Consider the following 10,755-nt stretch of genomic DNA (forward strand, 5'->3'; position numbering starts at 1 on the left):
AATTGACAGGTATATCAGTCTGGGGTTTTACCCTCCATTTGTCACAGGTTTACCGGTTTGTAATTTTTTGTGATATTAATCAATTTAATGGAAACTAACGAAAGTAAAATTTGTCACAAATATACTAGTTCGGGATTTTTGGTGATAAAAAAATTAGTTTGGAGTAAATTTGTCGCATATGTACCAGTTTTGTTTTTTTATTAAAAAATTAATTAATGATAAATTTGTTATATGCGTATCAATTTTGGGCTTTCGTGGTATTAATTCTACATTAAATTATCAACGCTCTATAAAAATGCTACGTCATTTAATAAGAGAGATTTGGTAATATTTTTTTAATCATGTCCAGCAGTTTCTCTTTTCGTAAAGATCATTTTAACGTGTGAATGTAACGACAAAATACTTGCGCCAATTAGCGACGGATACTCTCTGGGGCAAAGGGCGGGTCAAGAAGTCAAAGCGCGTTGTTCCATCGGGGCCAGATACAATGTTCACTGTAAGAACCCCTAAAAAGATGGCCTCTTGTCCACGTGTCAGATGGGGGGACATGTCACAAGCTGTCAGGTCACAAGACCGTTTCGTGTCGTGTTGTGCATGCGAGGTGGTGGTGGGTCACGAACAGGATGAAACTCAGAAGAAGACACGAACACGCATGGTAAAGAGCAGGAAAAATGACACAAATGTATGATGAAGTTTGACTCATTTTTTATTAATGTTCAATTTAATTTTCAAACTTTTAACATATATTTAATTTAATTTTCGAATTATATAAAAATATTTAATGTACTCCTTTTATTAATTTAATTTTATGAATAATATTAAATATTTTCATAAATTTAGGGACTAAATTGAATATATACCAAAAGTTTATGGACTATATTGTACAATTTAAAAGTTGAGGGACGACATTGCAAAGTGAACTAAAGTTCGAGAATCACATTAAAATAAATTAAAAGTTCAGAGATAATATTGCATATTGAACTAAAATTAAGAGATTATTTGTGTGATTATCCAACGAAAATTACCTAAGAGACTCGTCGGTTGGGGGGGTGGTTGTACTGTGTTGGGAACAGTTAATCACATCACAGGTTAATAATTGTACCAACTTCTGTTGGTAGTTCATGAGGTTCATTGCACGAAGTTGTAAGCAAGCCGATTTCGGCAATTAAATCTTCCTAGACCATCCGTTTGTGTTTGAAAATCATATCATCATTTTACGAAAAGTGCACTTGCTATAACTACTCATACCGTCATAGATAAAAACTTCACGTTAACATAGCATCATTCATCAATTTTGTTGTACTTTGAGAACCCGGATTCGAGCTCTAGTTCTAGCCTACTCGTGCTTGTGTCACGATCGCACTAAATTCACATGATTGAGTCATGTCGAGCGGATCAATCTCGAAGGATGGGTATAGGTTTGCCGTGGACCGAGTTCGAGTTGAGTGAAAAATCAAGTAGTAAGCCCCATGGGGCATTATTTTCGTTTCCATGGTCCAATTCTCAATGTTAGAGTAGATACAAGAAAGGGTTGAATAGTACTTGAATCAATAATGAATTTCAATGATGGGGTCTTCATGCCAAAGAATATGCACAGGAATACATATAATCTAACAAAAAAAACTAGCTAACCTAGGAAATAACCAAAATTACATAATCAATTATGATCTCAAAAAATCTGACACAAGCTCAAAATATTCTGACAATGGTATAACATCCCCCTCAAACATGGTTATAGCGAAACCAATTGGAGTTGTGAAAGAGAAAGCCTTTGTTAAGACCACGCGGCTCGATCAGTAGAAGAGACGTGTGCAAAATTCAATAGTTCCTCGAAACAGATACCGTCAAGTAAAGTGACGCTCGTTCTCAATATGTTTAGTGCACTCATGAAAAACTGCACTGCAGTCAATTTGAATGGCGACTTAGGGTTAAGGGCTCAATCATGAGTTAATGTTTTGCTCATTACTATGCCCAGAGATCGAAGAACTGCCAAGAAAGACACAAAACCATGTTGTCGGATTGCGATCATTGACGTCCCCAAAATAGACCGCATCTGAGTAGGCATGTAACTATAGATTGAAAGTTAGAAGGATACTGAAACACCATAAAATAGAGTCCCCTTGATGGCTTGATGTAAGGCAGAATATGTAGCACAACAACATGGAGAATTGTTTCACCAGAAAATGCTCCCGCGGCGAAATATAATTCACCGAAAGTCGTTCTTCGGTTCTTAATGTGAGGAGACCGGGTTCCGTGGCGACTCCGGACAGGAAATATCCAGGGAGACAAGGAAAAACGGCGAACTTTTACTCCAAACTTCGAACCGGACTAAATGTACAAACCGTGCCAGAATTTAATCGACGACAAAGCTTGAAAATACAGCCGCACACGTACACAAAGATGTAACGCCGGAATTTAATCGACGACACAACACTCGGGATAGAGATACACACCGGAATTTAATCAACGACGCGAATCGGAAAGCTACAGCTAAGGAAAGATAAAGTGCGGTACATGAAAGTAAAGATTATTGAAAGATAACATGTTGTTTGATTTTGTCGGGGTCCTTTCTCCGGTAGATGGTCGGTGATATTTATAATGGTCGTGTGGTAACTGCTCCTTAGCAGTTTTCAACAGTTGTGCCCATGTTCTTCCATTCCGAAAATCTTGTCTTCATGTTCATGTGATGCCATGATTCTGCTTTCAAGATAACTGTCTCAGGATCTTGTCCACAAGTGATAACTTCCTCATAATCATGATTCCAAGTAACTATTCTCGCATGTATGCTCCTTAGTGGTTTCCAACAGTTACGTTGAATCCACTACCTTGACGGTTTTCTTTTTATTCCACTACGTTGGCGGTTGCTTTGACTCCACTATGTTGACGGTTACTTCTTCTTTCTGCATCTCCAACCAGTCACAACCGTCGACTTCCTCTTAATGTCGAAAACTATACAGTGATTTTCTGAGTAAACTCAAAACATAAAAGTTGTAGATCCATGAGTCTTCGTTCTTTTGGCTTTGGAATCAGGTCAATCCGATCTGTCTCGAAGAAGTTATGACCATTTTCCCGAGCTAGCGCAGAACTGAAATTTCGTCGAAGTCCTCGACAAGATGAAGTCACGACCGTCGACTTCCTTTAACCTTGATGGCTTCTACAGTAATTTTCTGAGAAAACTTAAAACATAAAAGTTATAGATCCATGAGTCTTCGTTCTTTTGGATTTGGAATCAGGTCAATCCGATCTGTCTCGAAGAAGTTATGACCATTTTCCCGAACTAGCGCAGAACTGCAATTTCGTCGAAGTATCGACAAGATGTCGAAGTCCTCGACAAGATGAAGTCACGACCGTCGACTTCCTTTAACCTCGATGGATTCTACAGTGATTTTCTGAGAAAACTCAAAACATAAAAGTTGTAAATCCATGAGTCTTCATTCTTTTGGCTTTGGAATCAGGTCAATCCGATCTGTCTCGAAGAAGTTATGACCATTTTCCCGAACTAGCGCAAAACTGCAATTTCGTCGAAGTATCGACAAGATGTCGAAGTCCTCGACAAGATGAAGTCACGACCGTCGACTTCCTTTAACCTTGATGGCTTCTACAGTGATTTTCTGAGAAAACTCAAAACATAAAAGTTGTAGATCCATGAGTCTTCATTCTTTTGGCTTTGGAATCAGGTCAATCCGATCTGTCTTGAAGAAGTTATGACCATTTTCCCGAGCTAGCGTAGAACTGAAATTTCCTTGATGAAGTCGTGACCAGTCTTGTCAATAATACCCAAAAATTGATCATTTTTGGGTGTAAATATATACACATGACACATGTCTCTTACATGTGTCATTTATGTTAGCAACTTGATGATATTTGCTTCCACGTTACCTCAAGTCTCCGTCATGTGTCCCTTGATGATCTTTGGCACAAACTAACCATGTCGATAAGTTGGCTATTTTTTGGTGTAAACAAGAATAGAACACGAAGCAAACATAAACCGACTCACAATATGAACCGCAAAAGCAATGTCGGACAGATAATAATGATAAATACAAAACGACCTACTAACTGTTGATGGAGTGTAGCGTCTCAAAACGAGGTGCCATGAAAAAGGTCCACGTTGGCATTTAGGTTCAAGTGGAGTAGAAGTTTCTATATCGTCCTACTCGAGAGGTAAGATCTAAGGCATATTTGGCTTGAGTGAAATACTAATCATTTGAGCTAGAGGAAATTTCGATGCTCGAAAGCAAGCCCAAATCTTTCGTCTCAAAATGATAACAAGATATTGATTGGATCTATCATTTCCTCGACGTCATTTCTTGTAATGATATCATCCACATAAAGTAGAAGCAACGGAATACCTTTGATCGTTATGAAGAGTAAATAATGCTTGATCATGAGCGTCAGATTGAAATCCATATCGCTCAACAATAGTGCCGCGTGGTGCCCATGCCAATCTATTAAGGCTGCGCATGACAACGATTCTGTGCCCGAGAACAGATTCTGCTCAGAAATGATTCTTTTTGATTCTGTGCCCGGAATTGATTCTGAGCATTTTAAGGCGTTTGGTAACGGCCCAAAATTCCATCCCTGGAATAGAAAAAGAACAGAAATGCGTTTGGTAACGCCACAAAATTTCTTTTTATTAATAATATTTTTAAATACTTTAATATTTCTTTCTTTTTTTCTTTTCCTCCTCCTTAGCCATGGCCTGCTCGCCGGCCTTGACCGATAAAATATTTTTTTATTAATAATATTTTTATTAAAAGTATTATTTTTTTTTTGGCCATGGCCTGGTCGCCGGCCATGACCGGTAAAATATTTTTTTTATTAAAAATATATATTTTTATTTTTTTTGGCCATGGCCTGGTTGCCGGCTATGGCTGGTAAAATATTTTTTTATTAAAAATAAACATTTTTATTTTTTTGGGCCATGGCCGGTAAAATATTTTTTTTATTAATAATATTTTTATTAAAAATATATATATTTTTATTTTTTTTGGCCGTGGCCTGGTCGCCGGCCATGGCTGGTAAAATATTTTTTTTATTAAAATATTTTTATTAAAAATATATTTTTTTCTTTTTTTTTGCCATGGCCTGATCGCCGGCCATGGCCTGTAAAATATTTTTTTATTAATAATATTTTTTATTAAAATATTTTTATTAAAAATATATATATATTTTTTGCCATGACCTGGTCGTTGGCCATGGCCGGTAAAATATTTTTTTTATTAAAAATATATATTTTTTCTTTTTTTGCCATGGCCTGGTCACCGGTCATGGCAGGTAAAATATTTTTTTTATTAATAATTTTTTTTATTAAAATATTTTTATTAAAAATATATATTTTTTTCTTTTTTTGCCATGGCCAGTAAAATATTTTTTATTTTAATAATATTTTTTATTAAAATATTTTATTCTCGTCAGATCCGGCGAGGGCGGTCCTCGGGTCGGACATTAGAAGCTACATTAAAAATCAAGAAAAGGAAGAAGAAAAATAAATTGATTCTCAAAATTGTTCCCAAAATCAAGAAGCTACTTTTTTTTTTATTCTTGAAAACTGATTCTGGGAACAATTTTTGACAAAATTGTGCCCAGAATCAAAAAATTAAACAAACGCATTTCTGTTCCCAAACTGATTCTGGGAACAAAAGAACAGAATCAAATACTATTTGGCAAATTGTCATGCGTAGCCTAAAGGACCTTTGGATATGAAGACTCCCAAGAGGACAATCATAGCAAAGAGGAGGTTGCATATGCAGTTCCTCGGTAAGATCACCGTTCAAGGATGCATTTTTGACATTAATCTGAGATAAATTTCATTGTCATGTTAATACAACCCGTGCTTTGTAAAATAGACAAATCAGAGTTTGTTTTGATCTTGTAGACCAATCTGTGGCGTATAGCAGACACAACGAGGGGAACAACTAATGACTTTGCACGAACTCCAAAGCCAATAGTTTTGGCTCTTATAACAATGTGTTACAATTAAGTTTGTTTATACTCAAATAATATGTACAAAGGTAAGCAAGTAACCTAACAAGAAAACTAACTAGCCTTAGAAATAGCAAAAATTACAGAATCAATTACAATATGATACAATCCGACAAAAAGCTTGGAATATTCTGACAGTATTCTAACATTCAGAAACTTTGCCGACTTTGGTGATTAAAGTTAATTATCTTGTACCTTTGAAACATTAGCCTTGAGAACCCATTCCTCCATGGTTGAACGTGTCGAGGTCTTGCAATCACTGCGCATAACAGAGTGTTCGTTCATGTGTACACGTGCAAAACATCATGAATATGAATAAAAAACACCAAAAAGAAAGCTGGCAAAGACCAAAAAGCAAACTAAGACTTTCTTCCAGCGCAGAGAATACAGAGAGGCTGGAGAGGAGAGGAGAGGAGAGGATCGTTTCAAATCCATCCTTTTCTCGTTCACATATCAAAACAATTTTGACAAAAAATTGTGGAGACTCCTTCAACATCTTCTCGCCATTCGAGGACAGGCCTGAGCTTGACCTTTTTGAACATGTCCCCCCCAATTTAAATTTCTGATCTGGCCCCCCAAAAATAAATAGTTTTTTTATAATTTGCGAGGCTGATAGAAAATGACGTTCTAAGCGTCCAACAAACCAAAAGCAGCTTATCTTTACAGACTGTATAATAAAATATGTATTTAGATATGGAGTGTTTTGGAGATTATCTTGGACCATGCACACTCATCTTCTACTGTCGCCTGGTCGACCTCCATTATAGGGTTCATCTTGATTTGCAGTGAAATGTCATTCTAGGGTTTCCATCCTCACCTTGAAGGTCAAGGGTCTTTTGGTCGATACATCTTTCCCGATTGAGCCTTGTGACCGGTGAAAACCTGACGCGTGACTGTTGATTGTCACTTCGATGCCCCCCGGAATAGCAACGGCCTATTCACTGAGCGAGCAGTTCTCGGTTCTCACCCACGCAGGCCTATCGTTAAGCAAAAAGAGAGACCCGACCTCGTAACGTCTCATCGTTTTTGAGCTCGTGTTACGTGAATCTTGGATGATCGCATGTTTCGTACCGCAGGAAAAATCTTACATATCTTCGTTCCATGCATTACCTACATAATCATAGTAATTTTCCATGTAGAATCAACGCCATTAATGACATCATCGTGTTGATCTCCGTTAATCGAGTCCATACAAACCCTTTTGGTTATTATCTGTTGTCGTTGATGTACGCCCGTAGCTCGATGAGGACATCCAAAGTTGCATGTACCGGTCGGTCTGGAGTCCGATTTTAATAAGTTCAATGTATACCCAAGTAACTATCTTATTGTTGGTATGATTCGTTGCATCGTCATCCATATACTAAATAATAACAAAATTCACAGTATTCTGTCCTCCAGACCGGCTGAGAAATTCCACGTAACTTTCACCATTTTTTATCTAGGATTTGGTCAGGGCTTCAAGCGCGCGTGGGGTCCTATTATTTTCTGTTCTTTTTTCATTGTAACGAGCGAGATATGGCCGGCCTTTACATCTTCTGTCTCTATATATGTATGAAGTTTCGATAATCTCCAGCTCAAACACAAGCGTAAATCCGTCAACCCAATCGCTTCACCTTCACCTTCACCTTCACCTTCACCTTCACCTTCGCTTTCGTTCTCTCCGCAACAACCTTTATGGCCAAGCGCTTCAAGCTCAGACTCTCCCGCGTCCTCCAAATCTGTCGCTCCGAACACCCCCCGGCTTACCCGCAGCACCCGTCGAGGGCGGCGGCTCACTGGCTGTTCCCCGCCAACCCCAAGCCCCTCGACGTCAGCTTCACCAGCTTGCCCGCCCCGCCTCCGTCGACCCCCGACGACTCCTTCATCGCCCGCCACGTCGCCTCAGTCCGCTGCACGTCCTGCGCCGGCGCCGACTCTCCGTCCGAGTACACGTGGGAGAAGGACGGACGTTGGCACGTGGTCTCGAGACGGAGCCGGAGCCAGAGCCAGAGCCATCCCAGGCCTCGTCGGAAGATATGCGGAGGTTCGAGATTCGACGAGGGCGACGTGGAGACGACGTCGCCGGTCCTGGTGAGGCAGGGCGACCGTAGGATGAAGCAGAAGAAGAGCCAGGGCCAGGCTAAAGGCAGAACGACGGCGTCGGTCGTCGGGAGGAGCGTCACATCCAGCGACAGCGGGTTGTTCAGCTGGGAGAGCGGCAGCGAAAACAACGGGGACGAGGAGGACGAGACTGACGCATTGCTGTCGACTTCCATAAGCTTTTCGAACGACACTTTACCCGAATACTACCGCACCACCACGAGATACCCACCGGACAATCAGGCGACGAAGGAAAAGCAAAAATCCCCTCAAGACGAGGACAACGACACCGACGAGAACAGAATCAAGAGGCTGAGGCGCTACACCAGCAGGGGCCGAGAGGAGGCGGCGGACGCGGCGGGGGAGAAGAGGAGCGGCGTGGTGATGGGGGAGAGCGTGGCGGTGGTGAAGAGATCGGAGAATCCGCTGGAGGACTTCAAGAGGTCGATGGCGGAGATGATAGCGGAGAAGCGGATGTTCGGGGCCGGGGACCTGGAGCAGCTCCTGCAATGCTTCCTGTCGCTCAACTCGCGGCAGTACCACGGGGTCATCGTGGAGGCGTTCGCCGAGATATGGCAGGTCTTGTTCTTCGATTCACGCGCCGACACCGAACGGCGTCGGTCCGGCTCCTCGTCGACCTCGGCTGTGGTTGAACGTTGTTAAAGAAGAAGAAGAAGGTCGAGAGCCTCTTCTTCTCTTCCTTGGGGATTAATTTAATATCAATACTTTGGATATTTTCCTAGACTATAGAATACCGATTGCTTTTTCATTGGTGGAAGAATTTATATGATGGTGCTTGTTGTAAATTTGAAGCAATAAAACACCTCCTCTTTCTTTTTCTCGGCATAGACTGTCACCTGAGATATGCTTCGCTTAAGTTTTGGGCGATCGATTTGTAATCAAATACCTTTAACTTAGTTAATTGATGCAATTCGCTTCTTCCATCTGTGATTAGTAATTTAATCGATTTTTGCGGACGTTGCTTAATTAACGTGGCAAAAGAATGAGGTGGAGTGCCACGTCTACAACAATAATAATTGTTATTCTATTTTCAAAAAAGGAAGGGCTTCATTCCCTAAAAAAATCCAGCTTTAGGTCTAACCCTAACTCTGCCCCTAAATTTTTTGTCTAAGAAAAATCACAAATTCCCACTATAATCCCAAATTTACCCTGCATTCAAAATTCGAGATTGATTTCTTCAAAATTATCAATATTAGGGCCAATTAGAAGTCTATTTTTAGAATCTGCGTCTTTACCAACACCCTCGCCTTTATATAGAACAACAGCAGCCTCTTGTGGTAAAATTTGGAAGCCGGGCAGATTTAAGATAATAGTGAAAGTTGGTGATTTTTTAGATAAAAAAAGTTTGGGACATAATTTAGATTGAACTTGAAATTGAGGGTCTTTTAAGAGAATTAGACGAAAAAAAAAACAGAGACCTTTTCACCCTCCATGACAATTGGCTCTTGACATGAGCAAGGGCATTCAAGGGTTTAGTTAGTTCTGAGATTCTAGGGATGTTCAATATTCGAATTTGATTACCCTCGGGTTGGTGTTATCTATACTGAAGAAAGGAGATCACCTACAAGTTTTATCTTATTATCGGTATGAAGCGTTCTCATTTGGCTGTCATATTCTTTTTCCTTTCACTACAAAAAAACCGCCGTTTTGCAACGAATTTTCCAACGAAAATTTTTGCAAAATTCGTTGGAAAACGAATTTCCAACGAAATTAACGACGAACAAAAATTCGTTGGTAATTCGTCGTCGCAAATTTTTCCGACGAAAAATTTAAATTTTCGTTGGTAATTTCCGACGAAATTTTTCTGTCGCAAAATTCGTTGGAAAGTTCGTTGGAAATGTCGTCGCTAATTATTCGTTGCAAAAATCGTGGCAAAATTCGTCGGTAATTTTTCGTGGTAAAATTCGTGGCAAACGAATTTCCGACGAAATTAGCGACAAACAAAAATTCGTCGCTAATTCGACGTCGGAAATTTTTTGCGACAAAAAATTTTATTTTTTCGTTGGTAATTTCCGACAAAACAAGGTCGTTGCAAAATTTGTGGGAAATTTCCCACGAATTTTGGGATGGAATTCAGCATAGGCTTTTTTTCAATTTCGTGGCAAAATTCGTGGGAAGAAATTGAAAAACCAGGTATTTTGCCACGAACAAAAAAATTCGTCGGAAATTTTTGCGTAAATTTTTGCGACGAAAATCTGAATATTCGTTGCTAATTTGCGACGAAAATTAATTCGTGGCTAATTATTCGTTGCAAATTTCGTGGCTATGGAAAATTCGTTGGAAAATTTTGTCGCAAACTATTCGTTGGAAAATTCGTGGAAAATTTCCCACGAATTTTCCAACGAAATTCAAATATTTTTTCAATTTCGTTGGAAAATTCGTGGGAATTTGAAAAAAGCCGAAAATTTGAATTTCGTTGGAAAATTCATGGGAAATTTCCCACGAATTTTCCAACGAATATCAAATATTTTTTCAATTTCGTTGGAAAATTCGTGGGAAATTTCCCACGAATTTTCCTTTACTACGAATTTTCCAACGAATATCAAATATTTTTTCAATTTCGTTGGAAAATTCGTGGGAAATTTCCCACGAATTTTCCAACGAAATTGAAAAAAAGCTGAGTTTCATTGGAAAATTCGTGGGAAATTACCCACGAATTTTCCAACGAAA

The 10,755-nt window shown here is 39.4% G+C and overlaps 1 protein-coding gene across 1 annotated transcript; it reads left to right on the forward strand.

Annotated features, from left to right (window-relative positions):
- Positions 1 to 7,587: 7,587 nt before the first annotated feature.
- On the forward strand, positions 7,588 to 8,904 carry LOC115670813 (transcription repressor OFP7-like). The gene has a single exon (XM_030592173.2). It carries the CDS (start codon positions 7,660 to 7,662, stop codon positions 8,725 to 8,727), a length of 1,068 nt encoding a protein of 355 aa, XP_030448033.1. The 5' UTR covers positions 7,588 to 7,659; the 3' UTR covers positions 8,728 to 8,904.
- Positions 8,905 to 10,755: the final 1,851 nt, after the last annotated feature.

The sequence above is a fragment of the Syzygium oleosum genome, unplaced genomic scaffold (assembly GCF_021117445.2).
Source record: "Syzygium oleosum isolate NSW1041296 unplaced genomic scaffold, Sole_v2.1 Sole_v2.05, whole genome shotgun sequence".
Lineage (NCBI taxonomy): Eukaryota > Viridiplantae > Streptophyta > Magnoliopsida > Myrtales > Myrtaceae > Syzygium > Syzygium oleosum.